Raw genomic sequence first — 20,888 nt, 5'->3', positions numbered from 1 at the left:
CCAGGAGCTCTTCTACAAATCAGTTCTAGAATCTAACCAAACAGTAAACGTCATTAGAGCACGAGCGCACAATCACAGAGTTTTTGCATTTTGAACTCTACTGCAGTAGAGTAGTAGTAGTGTTACTGAGATGTTGGCACTATTTGGATTCACAAATATTCTCAGGGGTGAACGAGTCCACATACAGATCCTCTCTCGGTGTCATCCTCTTTATTTCCACCTCAGACACTGAACCTGTAATAAACTCAAAGGTAAAGCAGACTATTTCTTCCTAAAAACCAAATAAACTGAAAAGCTGCTGATGAAGAAGCTAAACTACAAGCAAGACAGCAAAAACACTTTCAGACTTCTCACATCCACATTTAGTTTCCAATTGTTTTTCAGAATGTTGATCCTGATAAAATGCTGAAAATAGTAAAAAGAAATGTTTTTACTGAGTCTATTTCACAGCTTCATTGGCTCATTGTGTTACCAGGAGGAGTTTATTAGTATTTATTGGTGCAGCTGTTCATAACAGGCCCAGTTTCTCATATGGCCACTTGGAAAAATAATTGCCCACCACTGGTTTTACTCTGTGACATCCATTAAGACTGCTCTGACTACTTTTAATAATAAAAATAATAATAAATACTAATTTGTCAAACATTTAGTGATTTGCCAGTTAATTTTGACCCATGGCTAGGGATGGGTATCGTTTAGGTTTTATCCGATACCGGTGCCAAACCGGTACTTTTGAAACGGTGCCGGTGCTTAAACGGTGCTCAAACCGGTGCTTAAAGAATGGAGAACACAAACTTTGTCCAAAAACCTCTCATGTTCAGCTGTTTTTTTTGTAAAAAGATAACAATGTTAGCCTTTTCTGCAGCTATGGGGCATATATGGTATCGCTCTTGGCTGGAAGCAGCTTAAACAATGGAAAAAACACAAACTTTGTCCAAAAACCTCTCATGTTCAGCTGTTTTCCATTTTTCTTTGGTCATTTTAGCCTTTTTGGCCAGGGTGAAGGGAGCATCTGCCATCAAACAAGAAGGCAGCCGCATGTAGCTATGATGATGTTTGCTAGTTCACCTTACATGCATTAATGTAATAACGTGGTTAGCCTACTCAACGTAAATTACACACGAACAACATTAAGCTACTCACGCAGAGAAGAACGGCTGCTGCTGCATCATCATCCTCATCATTTCTGCTACACTGGCAGGGCTAGGGGCCAGGACTCTCCTCTTCGGGTTTTTGGGGGATGTTGCTAACTCCGGGTCCGATAACAGGCACCACACCCGCAGTAGATGTGCTCGGTGTGAGGTCTCGCAGCAAGCTATCAAATACGGCGCATTTTTCGGCTTTTAAAAAAAACGCTATGCGTCGCCAGGTGTTTCATCGGATTCGAGGTGTTACCTCCTTTGACAGTATCACAGTATCAGCTTAAAGCACTTGTTGCAGGCTGCTGATACTACAGCTACAGCCAGACTTTGACCGGTCCTCCTTGGGCATTTTTAATCTGTAGCTCTGCTCTAAAAGAACGTACGTACCTGGGCCCGCCTACTATCCTCGGAAACGTAAAACGATTGGCTGGAATCCAAAGTGTATCACAGCTCAGGAAAAAAAAGCACCGAAATAAAGCACCGAAATGTGCGCTGCTTTTCGGTCTGGTTACTACCGTTTATGTCAGAACCGGTGCCATCATGGCACCAGATACCGGTACCCATCCCTACCCATGGCTATCTTTGAACACTGTGAACAGTTATCCCCATTTCGATTCAACTGTATGTATATAGTGCCAATCACAACAACCGTCACCTGAAGCCTCAAACTCTGTGCAGCACATCAATTTCATGCTATTGGAACCATGTTAAACTGCATTGTCCCTCTTAAGTAGATAAACTGAAATTGAAATTCAAGGCACTTTATATTGTAGTGTAAAGACCCCATAATCTTAGAAAGAAAACTACAACAATATTTTGCCTTCTACAACAAGAAGAAGTAATTTCTAGTATTCCGGTGTGGTCGCTGAGGAAAACTCATCTCTTTCACTGTGATTGGCAGCAGGATGCTGATAGCTAATAAGCAAGCAGGGCTGACATTTGGATATATAAGATTAAAATTTATCCTGAGTCCAGGGCGTTTTTGTAATTGCCCGAGCAAATAGCCTGTGATTGCAGTGAGCCCGAGTGGCCGAAGCTGTGCCTCTGGGGCTCGGAGAGGACATTTTCAGCTACAGACAAGTCCAGTGAGATTAAGTGGCTGGGCCGAGTGGGGATCAAATTGCTTTTAAAATGCCTCTCAAACAGAAAAACAGTCAAGACACATGCTATGACACTGTTGTGTGAAGCCTGGAGATTAAATCTAATTTAAATAAAATCTTATACATAAGATAAAGTGAAAACAATAGAATCATTTTAATAAGTTTAACAAAGAAAATCAGCAGAATTATAACAAACTGAAACAGCTGATTACAAAAACAATAACTGACTTTAGCAGCATTCACTCAGAAAACAATCTAAGAAGAAAGAGCAAAGAAGGACAAGAACAAACGTGCTCTGAAGGGAAAAATAAAAACCCACATATCAAACCAGCCCAGGTCTTTCTCCCAAAATATTTGTTCGAGTGCAAATAATCCCTTTAATGTGTATCAGCAAAATAGACTCATTCTTCACTCATTCTTCGCCTCAGCTCTCTAAAATAAATGAACTCACAGATGCTGGACTCTTTCTCCATGTGGTAAAGTGGACGGTACAGGTCTATTTTCCAGCAGCCATAAGCAGAGAATTGGCAGGGTTCGGCATTTTGGGGCTGCGGTTTGTTGTTCTTGGTTTTTCTTCTTTGTCCCTTATAATCATCAATCATAATCATTCGCGGATCGATCTGCCAGGCTGGCTTGACATTCTCGCCCCACCTTGGGGTGGAGTCTTCCTGGCAGTTGTCCTTCCCGCACCTGTTCTAACGCGTCTTTTCCACAAGCAGCCACTTGGCCCAGCTTGGCTCGGCCTGACTTTTAGTGTTCAAAGTATTATTGTAGGATCTGAAAACAAAGCACTGAGGTGACTGTTGTTGTGACTTGGCGCTATATTAAAAAATTGAATTGAAGAAGTCGACCTGTTTCACCTAAAATTAGAACTGGTCATGAGATTATTCTTTTTGCCATTTCGTAGTCACACCCTGTTATGAAGCTTTTAGCACAACTTAGTAAATGCATAACATGTCAGTGTTCTTGCTTAGGTAGTCATGTGTAACCAGTGTCCCCCATGCTGAAACTGTATCCTGTAGGGTCGGGCGATGTGTAAATATTTTCCAACCGACAATCGTCAGTCCAGTAATCGACGATGGGCGGTATACTCGCTCATTCGCAGACTTTTTGATGGGCGGGGCAATGTGATCATGCACGGACTGATTTGCGCGATTACAACACAGAAGGAGTCCGAACATGGACGAACTAATTTCCCCACAAAAAACAAACAAACAAAAACAAACAAAAACAAACAAAACGCTGTCAGCGTTTATGCAGCTTAAATGCAATTAAGATCTTTAACGTGCCGACTCATCTGGAGCGCAGAGTAACAAACTTTGGACAAACTGTCGAAATGCATTGACAGACATTTCAGGGATTTTGACTCAGTCTGCGCACAGATGGGTTCATTGTTAATCGCGTTAGTCTTGATGACGGCGCGTTGATGCTGACAGCACTTAAAAAAAAAAAAAAAAAAAAAAAAAAAAGTCGCCAATTTGGGATTTCTTTGGCTGTAAACACGATGAAAGAGGTAAACCTGAGGATGTAACCAAAGCGGTGTGCCGCTTGTGCAGACGTGTAGTCAAGCAAAGGACTCAAACACGGCTAACTTGCATGAGCATGTACGTGTCCACCATCCGGCTGAGTATGCTAGGCTATCACCAGCTTCTGCAGCAGGCACTTGGGCGCACTCTGAGGAGGGGGCACTTGCTCGCAGATGAAAGAGGGTGCTGTTAAAACAGCGCTAATATTATTTTCTGTTGACTGCTTCTATTAGCTCCGTCATTATTAGCCCTTGTAAAAACGATCGATGAAAGCCTCAGCCTATCATCAATAGCTGATAAATTTGTCCAATCGCCCAACCCTAGCATCCTGTTCATCGGATGTGTCCGAGGCCAGGAGAATAACAGGTCGAGCAGACTGAGGGCAAGTCAGGGTTAGTGTTGGTGGGTGTGTCGAGTCCGCAGGTACTTCATCCTCATTGTTTGGGAATGGCCAGTGTTGGGGGCGTTGTACTAAGCTCCACTGACATCTACTGAATTGTTGAATGCAAGAGTAGAAAGATTGAACAATACTACAGCTGTCAAGTCAGTAAAATATCAAAGTAATCAATCAAATCGCAGATATAATTCATAACATGTATTTTTGTATAACAATGGATATTGATAAAGAATGAGCAGAAAAATCATATTTTTAACACCCATCCACTCATTTTCTTTGTGTCCAACAGGAGACAGACAACCACTCGTGCTCACATGCAGACATGGACAGCATTTTCTGTGCTAGAACTATTTCATCACTCTCTTAAGTGACTTCGTCAGTCTCAGCTGGCTGCAGTTTGTCTTAACCTTTTACACGGTATATCTGCATGCCTAAAACACTGACCAACAATGAGCCATGAGGTCAGTTTCATGATCAATAATATGCAAAATGTCATTGCCATGATCAACAGCCACAAGTCCCGTTCACAGAGAGCGGGGGATGGCTGCAGCATCGTAAGACGTTAAAATATGTCATCTAGCCTTCTCCTTGGTTCAGAGATGAGCGTTCACTGTTTTTCACATAAATGATTTAACTTTGACTCGACTCCCCATTGAGTTCAACTAATCATCAACTGAGAGATTAAAAAATCCTCTTCTTGTTAGAATATCTGTGTATAATATAACGTAATAGCTGTTATATTGAACTCAATATAAAAGAAATGTATGATTTTTGCACTCTAAAGACAATTCAGTACAGAATAACTTTTCTACTTTCTATTTATTGAAGCTTGTATTAATCATAATGTAATGTGATTAGAAAAAACAGACTGAGAAATGGTAGATGATGCATAAGGAAACTTGTGTGAAACTATCAATGACATAAAGGACACAAGGGGAGAATCCATGTGAAGCACGATATAAAATGTGAGACATCTTTGTTTTAAAATAAAGGAACAGACAGGCAGACATAAAACTGTGGCCTCCCAGGGAAAGAGGCTGCTGCCTGCTGCACTGATGTCCCATTGATTCAGGCTTTGTGGCGCACAAACACCCCCCCACCCCCATCTCCTACAGAGCTACTTAATATGTTTGAGGGGCTCCAATGCTTCTCATCTGTCAAAGGCAGCTTTTCTTTTACCCACATTAGAGGTGGCATTGGTGGGGAGGAAGGAGAATGAGTCGGTGTGGGGTTGCGGGGTGAGGTGGTACTCCTGCAGCTCTGAAGTCTGCCTGGTGGGACCAGAGCTTTATTGGCTGGAAAGGAGGCTGACAGCAGAGTTTTGAGGGCCTGAGAACTTGGATGAGAGAAAGCTTTTGAAACTAATGCCCACATCGGCCTTAGAAAGAAGAGCTGCTATTCAGCCGCCACTTCCAGCCTGTACAACACAAACAGCCACACATACTCACGGAAAACACGCCTTCATATCCAAGCACACAAACACAGACTCAGGACATCATGCATACATGTATTTCCTCAAATCCAGCACACACTCCCACAGACAACACATTTTGGCTTCCTTTTTAACTTTGAGTCCACGAGATGACTGGTCGTGGGGGACAGTGGCAGGGCGAGCAGAGCGACATCCAGGACAAAAACCAGCAGGGCGTGGAGTGGCTGGAAGCACAGGGCCGTGGGGAAATAACAGAACACAACCTGATGATTCACTAATTACTATTGATATGATGTGTAGCATACACTATACTGATTATTTGCTTTAATCCGTAGAGTTTAATATGCCGGCCCACAGCTTCAACTCTTCTGTGAAGGCGACCCGTGAAGGTTGACCATTATTCCAGAAGCACTTGTGAGGTCAAAAACTGATGAAGGAGGCTGTGGGTAAGGACTCCGGCTGGTCAAGATCTTCCACACCAAGCTCAGGAAGGGGCCATCCTTAAAATTGTCCCCACAAAGTTGGGAGCATGAAATGGTCCAAAATGTCTTTGCTCCAGCATTACGAGTTCCTGTCACTGGAACTAAGGGGCCTCAGACTAAAATCCCACCTCCACCATCCTGGGCACAGTGCAGGCAGCACCATTCCCCTGACAACTGCTAAACCAAGACTCATCCATCGGATCTCCGGGCAAAGAAACACTGTCACAGAGACCACATCTCCACTTCCACTTCCAGTGGCGGCGTGCCACCACACACGACGCTTTGCATCGTGGTTAGTGAAGGCTTGGATGCAGCTGCTCAGCCATGGAAACCAAGAGGTCACATGGAGTTTGGAGGTCTGTAGTGACTGACTTTATTGAAACTTAGTGACCTCTACTCAATGTGCCGCAGCCTTCTCTGACGCCGTGATCTTACACGGCCTTTGTGGCCGAGTTGCCGTCTTTCCCAGTTTTCCACAAACAGCTGTAGAATACTTAGTATGAGGAAATCTCACGATTGGACTTGTTGCACACTTCTAAATAATGCTCTACTATTTATGAATTTTGAACACTATGGATGAGTTTCTTCTTAATGACCTCACTTCCCCTTCAGTTTATGTGTGCTGGTCTGGTTTTCCTCTCTCCCCCAGTGTGTCCCAGAAGGCATAGATGCATGCATGCAATAGATGCAGCAACAGAGAAGATGTATAGAGGTAGTTCTTGAAGGAGATCAAAAGAATATTTAATGAGAGGATCTAACCTGGAGCCAACACCTTCATCTTTCTCCCTTTCAGCAGTTTCTGCACACGGCAAAGCTCCAAGTGGTTCTCATGGTGCCGGGTATTGTCGTCAATACGCTGGGACACCTCACACACAACAGTCACTGCTCCTACAACACAAACAGTTTTTTCAGTGTAACTGCTTTATATAATATAATATGTCTGGCTAAAAAAAGTAAAAACAAAGTCACAGCGTATTAATTTGTAGCGCATGTGTCATGGTCTGGAAAATAAATCTAAAGACTGACAAAGAACAGCAAAAACATTCATTGGTATATTTGCAAATATTACAATGATGGTTGTAAAGAACAGTGACGAATAAAAGCTATTAGTGTGAAAATGACTGCAGCACAATGTTTTTTATTACAGTGTTTCAAAAAGATGGAAGTCTTAGTGGCAGGCGAGAACACCAGAGTGACCATTTTGGCTCATAAAGCACAATAATAATTATAATAATAATAATATGATGAAGTATGGTGATTTGTGGGGTTCCTCACAGAAAATAATAAGTAAAAGGGAACTCATACTGAACATCTCATTTTGTGTGAGCCTGTTTGAATATGAATTTTGTCAGAAATGTGCACATCCAAGAGTTTGACTATTAACAGCTATGTTCGGTACTGTAACACTTTAAAACATACTGTTGGCTGTTAATAAATGCACATATATAATACACCTATAGAAGTATTTCCCAGTCATAACACCTGACCTGCATACTCCCAAAAAAAGAAATCAACTGAAAAAAACAGACAACATGTTCAAATTTAACACTATGAGTTCATAAAGCAATGCTTACTTTCATTTTGACAGTCCAGACTTGAGAATTTGCACGAGTAGATTTTATTAGAATTGCCACAGTTGTTGGGAAAATATGAACAGGTAGAGATGGAGGCTCATCGCTGCTGAAGGTCAGGCTGTGGCTGCTGGGCCGGGTTCAGCACTCAGCTTTAACATTCTTGGCTAGCTTAGTGTTAGCAGGCTGTCTGTGCAGATACTTGCAACGAGCCAAAGGTTTGCTTGCAGTATAATGCAGATGTTTCTATCCTGATGCAGCTTCCAATGTAACATTGCGCTCTTATCCATTTGTGCAATGAAAATAAAAGCATGTCCATGTCCAGGTTCTAGATTGCACGACTATTTTACTGCACTGGCACACAAACTGAAATCAGCTGATTGTAGTTCAAGTGGAATCAATAAGATGAATCAATGGGCAAACAGGCTAACAATTCCAGGGAATTGAACCACCCAGTATAACTCCCCTCTTGGCGGTCAGCTCATCGGAGAGAGCGGGGGAAGAGAGACGTTTTTCTTGATAGATTAACCAAAGTGGTGCCCCCCAGAGGGCGACATTGTGGAGCTCTCCGAGTCAAGTTACTTTTTTTTGTACCGAGTTAAATGGTAAATGGCCTGCATTTGTATAGCACTTTACTTGGTCCCTAAGGACCCCAAAGCGCTTCACACTACAGTCATCCACACATTCACTCACTGGTGATGGCAGCTACATTGTAGCCACAGCCGCCCTGGGGCGCACTGACAGAGGCGAGGCTGCCGGACACTGGCGCCACCGGGCCCTCTGACCACCACCAGTAGGCAACGGGTGAAGTGTCTTGCCCAAGGACACAACGACCGACACTCTTGGAGCCGGGGCTCGAACCGGCAACCTTCCGATTACAAGACGAACCTCCAACTCTTGTATAGTGTTAAGACACACTATACAAAAGTTCGCTATGATCGCACGACCTTATTACAACTGAGAGAGCGCAGTCCTTCCTGGAATCCTACCCTGAGCTTTCAGGCTGTACTGACTCGACGCTAGGCCGGCCCCTGACAGGGAGCCCTCCTAGGAACAGGCCGAAGCAGAGGCGAGGCAGTCGGGGAGCAGCTGACCAGAAGCTCCGCCCTTTGGTTAGCAACGAAAGGCTAACCCTCCCGGTCATACTGTTCAGTTCCTGGAAAATAAAATGGACGACTCCAGGCCTGGATTTCTACACAGAAGGAGATTCAGGATTGCTCCATATTGTGTTTCTGCGAAACCTGGCTGGGGGAAAGGACACCCGACGAGGGAAAGGACACCCGACGAGGCACTAACAACAGACGGCTACACAGTCTTCAGGAAGGACCGATGTGCTGCGGATAGCGGTAAGACGGTAAGACTCCCGGTGGAAGAACAGCTGCCCTCCTCAAACAATCATGGTGTACTGACTGTATCATCATTTGACCCTGAAGCTAATGCCATTGTACCTGCCCAGAGAATTGCAATGCATCACTGTGAGTGTTGTGAGTGTTGTGTACATACCTCCCTCCACTGAGGAGGAGGCTGCATTAAAGGAGCTACATGACATGATTAATAATAATAATAATAATAATAATAATAATAATAATAATAATAATAATAATAATAATAATAATGGATTGCATTTATAAAGCGCTTTACAATGCCACTATTCATTCACTCTCACATTCACACACTGGTGGAGGCAGCTACAGTTGTAGCCACAGCTGCCCTGGGGCAGACTGACAGAAGCCAGGCTGCCATATCGCGCCATCCGCCCCTCTGGCCAACACCAGGATTAATGAATATGAAAACACATATCGTGATGCCGCTGTTATCATTCTGGGAGATTTTAACCACTGCAATCTTGGGAAAAACATGCCCAAACCGCATTAGTTTGTGACCTTCCCCACCAGGAGAAATAAACACTGGACCACTGCTCCAGCAACCAGGGCTGGGCCATATCATACCGTTCACAGTGATACCGGTATTGGGTAACGATAAGAAAATGAAATATGGCGATAGAATATGGGTAAAACGCGCATGTGCAGAGCCTTTGTTTACATACGCACATGGCTGAAAAAGCATGGCGGCGACGCAGAATGAGAAGGGCGAAAGTGGATCGTTGAATGAAACAGATGAACCAGAACTGGTTTGTAAAATGCTGCAGCTTCAGTGGTGTGGAACTGGTTTAGCTTTCGTCCGTCAGATACACAACAAAGCACTATTTTTGGTAGCGCATGCTAGCGGGCCGTCGTTATCACCGTGTTGTTTGGAAAATACGGCGCACTTAAAATCAATCCTTTGATTTTTCTGAAAGTCGACAGAGCCCCTTATAATCCCGTGGGCCTTATGTATGAACTCTGGTTGTGTTTACTGACCTGGAAACGAGTTTATGTGGTACACGAAAATCTGTTTCTGTACGACTTTGCTAAGCTACGAAGCCGCACCGCTTGATGGATTGTCGGAGCGTTACGGCTATTGTAGGCAGGAGCCTCGCGGAGTGATACGTACTGTGCTTCAACATAATGTTACCGTATTGTGTGTGTATAACCTCTTTTTAAGTGTTGTGGATGTTATACATGGTTATGCTGAGGATATGTCGGCCAGTTTCCACTGGAAATGCCTTTTGGTTAAACTGTCAGCGAGGAATTTGCTTTTGCACTGTTACATTTTTATATAACTTTAATGCACATAAAAAACAGCTGCTTGTTTAAGTGAAAATACATTGATGGGGGTTTTTGCACTAATAAAGTTGAGGAGTTGTAAAGTGTTTTGTCTCACATCAATTATATCGTTATCGCAAATTTTCAAATGTATATGGTGATAAATACTTTTGGTCGCCCTGCTCTACCAGCAACATCAGAAATACCTTTTCAGCTGAACCAAAGACACTTTGAAAAGTCTGATCACCTAGTGATCCGCCTCAGTTTATGACAAAAGGCTCCAGACAAAGCCCTTCACAGTCAGGTGTGTTTACACCTGACCTGAAGGTGCAAAAGTCTAGTCTGGGAATCAAATCTTTCACAAACTACAGGAGAACCACAACTACCACAGACACCTGAGATGTCCCCCTCCCAGACAGCCTAACACCTTCTACGCCAGGTTTGACAGGCTGGACACAGGCACACCCTCAGACAGAAGCAGCTGTGTGAGGCAGTGGATCTGTCACACAGCTGGGTTAAAAAGAGCACAGCCTGGTTCTGCGTGCACCTTTTTAACTTTGAACTTTGAACCTGCCCCTTCGAACATCTCTGCTGTGCGTGTCAGCCTCTTGTCTGTCAGTTGTGTTACTATTTACATATGTGCAGGAAACATCGTTGGTGCGCCTACAGTTGTATTGTATGTGTACAATAACATTAAACAGCTGTTCTGTTTTCATGAGCATCACCATTTCTTTTTTTCATTAAAACACAGAAATACACATTAAATATGATACACTGAAAGAAAAAACCTCGACCTCATTGGACCTCATGTCTAAACCTTAGTTATGTCCATGACCAGGATGAGCGTATCATCACAAACTGACTTGCATGTTAAAAAGAAACAAAAAAAACTTGTTTTACTTTCCTGTGCAAAGCTTTAAAATATTTGCCCCAGAACAAATAAGCGAATCATCAAAACAGACAGAAGCATCCAATTACTGTGTGCCAGCTATAATAATTGCTGCAAACATTTAGAACCACATCATCAGCATGTCCAAAATAACAACAAACAGATGGATTTTTATTTCAAGCTCAACTTTGCTGCTTTCATTATGAACACTGAACCTCAGCAGATGAACCTGATCCTCAGGGCAACTTGTCTACACTGAAATAATCACAGCCTAATTGGCTCACTTAACTTCACAACAATTAAAGTATAAACCAAACAAGGCATCCGTGTAGATGTTTTCTCTTTGTTGTGCATGTTTGGAATCTTTTTCATTTCCTGCTTTAGAATAACAACACCTACTAATTAGCATGTTCTTGTGCTGAGTTCTGGACGATGCATTAATAATACATGAATTAGACACTCTAAAGACATCCACACTCCTCACAGCTCTTTATTCTGCTTATTTTCTCTTTAGATAGTGTTTGACCACAACAGGAGGATTGGAGAGCTGCTGCTAGTCAGGTCAGACTTGGTTACTATACGAGTCAGACACTGGAGCACCACAGGAAAAAGTAACAAAGAACAGGAAAAGCAAATGGACACAAGAAATGAACAACAAAGTCTCGTGTGATATTTGTTAGTCTGCTTAATTTCATACAACACAATTTATTTGAGATTCTTTTTTTAAACAATTCCCTTTACAATCCAGGCAGGCTGACACACACACGCGCACACACACACGCACACACACACACACACACACACGCAGTTTAAAAACAGATCTCTAATGAGAAGAGGAAAAAGTCACGGTGCGGTAAAGTTAGATATGTTCCCTCATCTTAGAGTCGGAGGCTGTTTTAATTTGTAAGCAAAGGCAGCACCCCAGCAATGGGATTTTAATTGATACACATAAATAATTCTTTGTGTATATTCGCACTTGAGTCAGATTTGCTGTTTATTTGACGATAGAAAATAGTCATTATCGAGATTCGTGTTGATGTTGAAGATTTTATTTATTAATAAAGCTCGCCCCTTAATATCCTCTGATCCGTTCCCAATTAATTAAGTCAAAATCCACATCAAACTAGAACTTACACAAATACCAAGCTTTGCCTTTTATTTCTCTTCTAGTCGAGCGCTACGACAAAAAAAACACAAATGAAAGCTAAACACTGCTCTTATTTTTGCTCAGATAAAATAATGAGGGCTGTCTGTGAATACAAGCCAGTCTGCTATGATGAAGGTTTTTAACAGGTTGTTTTGTTTCGGGTTTTTCTCCTCAGTCTGTTTTCCTGCTGATGGGAAACTAGCTTTACATGCTAGAAAGTGCTTCGTCACATGTAAATCGCAGTGAGAGTGAGCTTTTGTGTTTGACAAACTAACGACGTTCACACTGTGAAACAGAAAGACATTTTTCAGTAATATTAACCTTCTTCTACAGCTTGTACACATCGTTCTATAACAAAAAATCACAGTCGACCTGTAGACAACATTACTACTGGGGCTGGGCCATATCAGAATGGACAGAATGGAGACATAAGGACACAACAGCAGCTACTGAACAGAAGCTGGTTGGTAATAACTGGGGCTGGGCCATATCATACTGTTCACGGTGATACGAGTATAATGTTGGACAACGATAAGAAAATGAAATATGGCGATAGAATATGGGTAAAACGCGCATGTGCAGTGTCTTTGTTTACATACGCACACGGCTGAAAAAGCATGCCGGCGACGGAGAATGAGAAGGGCGAAAGTGGATCGTTGAATGAAACAGATGAACCAGAACTGGTTTGTAAAATGTTGCAGCTTCAGTGGTGGAACTGGTTTAGCTTTCGTCCGTCAGATACACAACAAAGCACTATTTTTGGTAGCGCATGCTAGCGGGCCGTCGTTATCACCGTGTTGTTTGGAAAATACGGCACACTTAAAATCAAGCCTTTGATTTTTCTGAAAATCGACAGAGCCCCTTATAATCCCGTGTGCCTTATGTATGAACTCTGGTTGTGTTTACTGACCTGGAAACGATTTTATGTGGTACACTCGAAAATCTGTTAAATGTTTCAGTACGACTTTGCTAAGCTACGAAGCCGCACCGCTTGATGGATTGTCAGAGCATTACGGCTATCGTAGGCGGAGCCTCGCGGAGTGATACGTACTGTGCTTCAACATAATATTACCGTACTGTGTGTGTATAACCTCTTTTTAAGTGTTGTGGATATTATACATGGTTATGCTGAGGATATGTCGGCCAGTTTCCACTGGAAATGCCTTTTGGTTAAACTGTCAGCGAGGAATTTGCATTTGCACTGTTACATTTTTATATAACTTTAATGCACATAAAAAAAACAGCTGCTTGTTTAAGTGAAAATACATTGATGGTTTTTTTGCACTAATTAAGTTGAGGAGTTGTAAAGTATTTTGTCTCGTGTCAGTTATATCGTCAGTTATATCGTTATCGCAAATTTTCAAATGTATATGGTGATAAATATTTTTGGTCATATCGCCCTGCTCTAATTACTGCAGACGGCAGCAAAGACACTTACTTAAAAGCTGTTCATATTCTGGATGGTCTCCACTGATGTTGGCTGTCAGATCCTGCAGGAAATGTTTATACCTGTGAGAAGACAGAAAAGAAATAAGGTCACAATATTACCTGACAATAGAAACGGTCACGTAGTTTCCCCCATTCTCAGAGTTATAGCCACTGTTGAACAGGATACTCTTGGCTCTGTAATTGTGGACTGGTTACATTCAAACAGCAGCAGTGTCAAAAAAGCCTAACGAGCCAAAGAAATGTGAAACTGTCCCGACTACTTCAGATGGAAAGATCGAGTTTTACTTTGAAGTATTTTTGCCCGAGATGACGACAGACAGATACAGCAGTACCTTGATGAGATGGAGAGCTGCACTGGTTTGATCGTATCCTTCTCATGGTGAACAAATGAAATACCGACTATAAATCCTGACTTTTACTCCAGGTGCAGATTAGAAATGATGTTTGAATTAAAGCCCCCCAAAAACAACTAAATGGCATTTTCTGTATGTGTGAATAAAACCTGGAACAATAAGTCGATGCAGTTGCACAGTTTACACTGCAACTTTAATTTTATTAAAGACACACGTGAACAAAAGAAACCTATAGAGAATTAGAGCGCTTAATAAATAAACTTTACTTATTTTGGTTGCAGTAATAAATGTCGGTGCATGCAAGCTACAGTCACAGATAACATGTTCAGTATTTTTCTATGTTGTCATAAATATAAGCAATGCAATTTTTTAAATAATGTGATATAATTTTGAGGCTATAAAAGCCACCCCTGGTTTCTCCTCGCACACAGGAGCACATACGAGTCGTGCTGCCGGGTTGATGCCCTTCTACAGCCCAGTCTAGCTCTCCTCTTGTTAATGGCCTCTCTCCTGGAGACTGTCCTGGGGACGTTCTTATTCAATTTATATCCTCTTGAGATCCAGCCTATTCATTATGTCCTCTGTAGTGGACAAAAAAAGGTAAACTGAAAGAAAATTTTTATCCTCAGTTCTCAGGAGGTTAAAGCACCAAATCATAACAACAGTTGCCTCAAGGCACTTTACATTACAAGGTAAAAACCCTACAATGTAGAGAAAAGAGAGAAATGATTGAATTATTTTGTGTTTCATACAAAACAGTATTCATGCTTTGTTGCAGGTTGTTAAAGCTGCTCACTTTTTAGGTAGTAAATCATCATCGAGACCGGCGGGCTGTTAGACATGCCTGGTCTCATTGTGTGCGCTACAGAACTAACGTATGTGATCACTAACGGGATGACATGACACTTTCTGAATCACCTAAACATTTTAACAGTTTTATAAAGAATGGTATGATGTGGCACGACGCTAATCCGGAATAATCCCAGGTGCTCGTTTGTATATATTTATGGTGATATCTGGCTCACTTTAGAGAACACGTGAGTGCAGGTCAGATTTTTGCTGTCAGCTGTATTTTGTTTACCCCCAGATAATACTGAAAGGTGACTGCACATATTTTAAATACTGGCAACTTTCCACTGTAGGTGCCTGACCATAGGAGACCCCAGTGCAATTCCAGTCCACCACTTAAGAGTGTTGTCTTTTTTTCAAAAAGCTAAACTGACACAGGACCACACCAACAAAAATTATAATTATTCAACAACAAATTGTGTGTGTGCCAACTTGGCAATAAAGGTGATTCAGATTCTGACTCATAGGTCAAGGATGCCTCTAAAAACAAACGAGTAATAATAAGCCACATGCTTAGGGGTTTTTTCCCTGATTGGCTAAAGATTAAATTATTCAGAATCAAAGGAAAATCACCAGCAATATAAAGTAGTATAACTATCTCTTAAACATTTTTAATTTGGGTTTTATGTATATATATAAAAAATGAATGTTTTTTAAGTTATTTAAACTTGACTTAATGTAAAATAGCAAAAGCAAAATTTAAAAACAAAAAACGTTCAAATTCAGTTTAAATATGTTCAGACAAATTCATAGAGATTCTATCAAGTTTAAGCCTCTGCCTAAGACAGCAGTTGTGAAGAGCGTCCCTTTCCTAAGAAATCCATGCTCCTTTTTACTAGGACGATGTGACCTTGAAGTGCATTGACAGCTGACATTGATTTCCACTGTGCTCGTCTCTGCCTTTGCAGTCTTCCCTTTTTTTTTTTAGTCTGGGCTTGTTATAGAGACAAAGTGGTGCCAGTGAATGAGGCAAGTTGTAATGCTAGCACCCTGCAAATCATTGCTTCTGGTCCATTTGGAGGAATGAGTTTAATAAGGGATGTTACAGAGCACCAACGATGCAGTGTAATAGTGCAAGTACTATTTGAAAAACACAGCACTGTGAAAAACTATAGCACCATACCTCATTTCTTAGTATTTTGCTTGAAAAACTGGGTTCAGGAATTTACTGAAACATGAAAACAAACATGGAAATCCAGTGTAGAGGGCTTCAACTCTATGGGAAGGCTGTCCACAAGGTACAGGGATGTGTTCATGGGAATATTCGAACATCCTTCTGGAAGAGCATTTGTGAGGTCAGACACTGGTGTTGGACAAGACGGCCTGGCTCACAGTCTGTGCTCTAATTCACCCCAGAGGTCTTCTAAATGGGTTGAGGTTAGGACTCTGTGCAGCCCACACCTTGCTTTGTGCACTGTTATGCAGTCATGTTGGATCAGGAAGGGGCCATCCCCCAAACTCTTCTTGGTATGCTGAAGCATTAAGAGTTCCTTTCAATGGAAATAAGGGGCCAACTAAACACCATAATCCCCCTCCCCTAAACGTTACACTTGGCGCAGTGCAGTTAGAAAAGTACTATTTTCCTTACAACCGCCAAACCCAGACTCGTCTATTAGATAACCAGATGGAAAAGCGTGATTCATCAATCCAGAGAACAAATCTCCACTTCTCTAGAGTCCAGTAGCACCATGCTTTACACCACTGCATCTAATGCTTTCTATTGTGCTGGGTAATCTCAGGCAGCAGATCTCTACACACTGTTTTTGAGGTAATCTGAACGCCACATTAAGTCGACTCTGCAGAAAGTTGGGAACCTCTGTGCACCAAGTACCTCAGCATGACCTCACGTCGACAAAGGTAGGAGGGAAAGAGAACTCAGGCCGAACCCCTTCTACCCCAGTGACCCTGTCACCAAGGATTTGTTTAACTGCCTCAGTGACCTCACCCCTGAAGATGGACGAATTGTCCCCCTCGTCCCCAGACTCTGCCTCCTCCATAGAACACATGCTAGTGGGATTAAGGAGGTCCTCGAACTACTCCTTCCACCACCCGATAATGTTCTCAGTTGAAGTCAGCAGCGCTCCACCTGCACTATACAAAAAAAGCGCTGCTTTGCTCTCCTGAGTTGCCTGACAGTTTGCGAGAATCTCTTAGAGGTCTTAAAGTCTCTTTCCGTGGCCTCTCCTTCCACACCCGAGTTTTTGCCCAAGTTCCACTTTGCCTGTCGGTACCTATCAGCTGCGTCAGAAGTCCCACGGGTTAATCAAGCCCGATAGGACTTCTTCTTCAGCCTGGTGGCTCCCTTCAACTCTGGTGTCCACCATCTGGCTCGGGGGTTACCTCCGAACCACACGGTGTCCAGATTATGTCCGTTATTGACATATTGTAACTTAACATTTAATTAACTAAAGTAACTTAGTAGGAGCCTGCATGATGTTTCCATATAATTACAATTATTTCTGCCTGAGATGCTATACCTTGCTTTTTCTGTATCCTGCTTTTCCACCATGTAACTACGTCAGTAATTTCCATCCACCATTTGCTTTTCCTATCTTACAGTGCGCTCCAACGATAGTCATTTACTTGCATAGGGGTTTCACATGACCAGCTGCTAGATTCTGGGTGTGTCTCGTATGCACAAAGGAACATAAATGCACAGTGTTGCTCTAACAATGAATACGACACGTTGATATTACGTAAGAATTTATCCTGGCATCATTGTGGATGATATGATATGGCACAACTATAGTTCAGGTACTGGGCTTGTCAGAGTGAGGGCTGTAAGCCACACAGGTGACAGATTATTTGATGTCAGAAATGCATCTTTAAAAATGTTTAAAATTTTATCAATTGAAAAATATTAAATTATTTCGTATGCATGTCACTTACAATAATTGTTCTTTGTCCTCTGATTACTACAACTTGAAAGAATATTTTTAAAAGACTTAAAATGATATATTTTGGTAGCATGGGATTAGTGTCATCAGTGGTGACTTAGATGTCAGTAGAATAATATCAAAGTAAGAAAAAAATGGATATACACCACTAATTTGGTTTGTTAGAGTAAAAGAAACTGATTTTGTTAGCCTGGTTAATGAACTGGGTTAGGTTCAGATGTGGCCATTTCTCTTTATTAGTACACCGATGGCTCACACTTGTTGCCATTTCATCTTGTCTCCACTGCTTAGATCTTTTTGGAAACATAGTTAATAATAATTCAGAGGACAGTTCGAAAAGGTTTCATAATATTCACACTTAAAGTCCTTCACTCTTTGAATAAATCACTGTTAGTTCCTTTTAAAGGAACGATGAGACAAAGTCGATTATAGGTCGCTTATAGTTCTAATTTACACAATGCATATGCTCTAGACTTCTATATTTACCAGCGCTTCTTCTCTTTTAAGCTATTAAAGTGTAGTAATCACCAATAAGTCCGTGTTATGTCCACTCATCCAGAAAGGCGCCTGCTGACACCTCTTGTCTCTTAATTACAAATTCAAACCCTTAATGCATGCATGCAAAATAATTAGAAATTTAATTTGTCTTCCATATTTACTGATGTGCAAATGCCCAAATGACCCGGTATGTCTGCCAGACAGAGTGAGAAAAAAGTGTGTATTATCATCAGCAAAGCCATTTGCAGCTCCTGCTGCAAGAGCAGAAAGCATATCTCTTTACCACTTCATACAGCTCCATTCTTCATTAGAATGTCAGAACTATGAAAATGGTCAGGATTATGTTGTTGTCTCATTATATTTTCTTTGGTTTGCTGCTAATGAACAGGACAAGATGGCTAAATGAGAGTGTTCGGTTTACATTATTTGAAATGTGCCTAATAATGCTCATTAGTGTTTCCTTTGTGTTATACTGTTTGTTTAATTAGATTTTCATTTCCACTTCCTACTAACAGTGACCATTGCTAATAATGGCTGTAATGTATTTGTTATTACAAGAAAAGACAAGAAGACAGGACTTTTTTGTGTCTATTTGGGGAGGAGCGTCGAAAGTGATTTAATTTGTTGCCTGTTTTTTTTATTTGAAGTGGACTGTGTTTCTATTCTTTTGCTCTTCCTCTAACAACAGATCCTTCAGTGATTCATCACAGATCCATTTCCTTCTTTATTCAGATTCTTTAAATTCATTTTGCAGCAAGATGAAAACACTTAACCAGGTTAGTCTTTGACCAAACTTTCATCTGCACTTCTCTCCAGCAGATGGAGTTTATCATTCGACAAACTGGAAATACTTACGGTGGTATCACATAGGTTAAAACTTAAGTCTAGTCATATAAGGTGACTTTTGATTGGTCAGCTGTCTGGCTGCAAGGCTCCACTGGAGCCCCAGGAGAACTTCATTGACAGACCACTGACACCATTAAATGTGTGGATGAGGATTTTGCTTTAAAACATCAAGACAAGTCTGACAGGAGCCACTCGCTGAGCTTGGGAGTCACCGCACCAAGTGCTCCGATTACCACTGGGACCGCTGTTACCTTCACCCTCCACATCTTCTCCAGCTCTTCTCTGAGCTCTTGGTATTTCTCCAGCTTCTCGTGTTGATGTTGCTGTCATTGGGAACCGCTACATCGATCACTACGGCCGTCTTCTTCTGTTTGTCTACCACCACTATGTCCAGTTGGTTAGCCATCACCATTTTGTCCGTCTGTATCTGGAAGTCCCACAGGATCTTAGCTCGGTCATTCTCCATCACCCTTGGGGGCGTCTCCCACTTTGACTTCATTGGACTTGGTGTTATCATATGGGTTACCTGTCTGTAACTTACATGTGGAGGATGCTGTATTCTCTGACCATATGCCCATTGTATTTGTCGTTGTTCCTCTTAGTCCTGTTGTTAAACGGGCTGCACCTATGCGATGCTATCGAGCCTTCGGCTCAGATACTCCCGAGCGTTTTTCAACACTATTTGAACAACTTGTGTCCAGTCCCTCTGAGTCGTCCTCCGTAGATGGATTACTCTCTCATCTGGACTCTGTTTGTAAATCTGCCCTTGATGTTGTTGCACCTCTAAGACTCAGGCAGTGTAAACCCAAGGCCAGTCCTTGGCTAACCGATTTTACTCGAGCCATTAGAAGAGACTGTAGGAGATGTGAAAGGCGATGGAAAAAGGACAGGCTCTACGTCTCTCTGGAAGCTCTTAAGACGAGCTGGAAAGCTTACCAGAGGGCCGTAAAGACCGCCAAAAACTCCTATTTTTCTCAACTTATTGCTGTTAATTCACATAACCCTCGTGTTCTGTATAATAACATACATTCTGTACTGAATGCAGAGGATCGTGTTCTTTTGCAGTCTTCTGAGGTTATGTGTAATAGGTTTCTTAATTTCTTTGTGGATAAGGTTGCCAGTTTGAGACCCTCCACTGTTGACCCGGCTGTGCATGTTCCCTGTTTAAATTTGCTTATTGCTTTCCAACCAATTGTTCTACCTGAACTCCAGAAGCTTGTGTTAACTGCTAACCCGTGTGGTTCTCTGAATGATGTCGTTCGTCCCCGTTTTCTAAAAAAGGTGTTTCCTGCTGTTGGACCACATATTCTGAACCTAATCAATACCAGCCTCTTGTCAGGTCAAGTACCAAGCGAGTTTAAGCATGCAGTTATTCATCCCTAACTTAAGAAGCCAGGCTCAGATATTTCAGTTCAGTCAAACTGCAGACCCATCTCTAAACTTCCTTTTCTGAGTAAGACCTTGGAAAAGGTTGTTCACACTCAGCTGATGGATTATCTAAACAACTCTCAAATGTTTGAAGTTTTTCAGTCCGGCTTTAGGCCGTTTCATAGCACAGAGACAGCTCTCATAAAGGTTATGAACGATATCCTGGTAGCGACAGACTGTGGTAAACACGTAGTGCTTATACTACTAGATATGACTGCTGCATTCAACACAGTGGAT

General features: G+C 41.9%; 1 protein-coding gene across 1 annotated transcript in view; it reads right to left on the bottom strand.

Moving 5' to 3' along the window:
- Positions 1 to 20,888, bottom strand: part of arhgef39 (Rho guanine nucleotide exchange factor (GEF) 39) — a 55,280-nt gene that overhangs the window by 16,252 nt on the left and 18,140 nt on the right. The window contains exons 6-7 of the mRNA XM_084911029.1: positions 13,770 to 13,840; positions 6,839 to 6,967 (exon numbers count right to left, since the gene is read on the bottom strand). Of these exons, the coding sequence (XP_084767155.1) occupies positions 6,839 to 6,967; positions 13,770 to 13,840 (200 nt within the window). The remainder of the gene's footprint in view (positions 1 to 6,838; positions 6,968 to 13,769; positions 13,841 to 20,888) is intronic.

This window comes from Perissodus microlepis, chromosome 17 (genome assembly GCF_051167445.1).
Source record: "Perissodus microlepis isolate ML-2025 ecotype Zambia chromosome 17, ASM5116744v1, whole genome shotgun sequence".
Taxonomy (NCBI): domain Eukaryota; kingdom Metazoa; phylum Chordata; class Actinopteri; order Cichliformes; family Cichlidae; genus Perissodus; species Perissodus microlepis.
The sequence above is the reverse complement of the archived record's forward strand: the minus strand, read 5'-3'. Positions and strand labels throughout refer to the sequence as shown.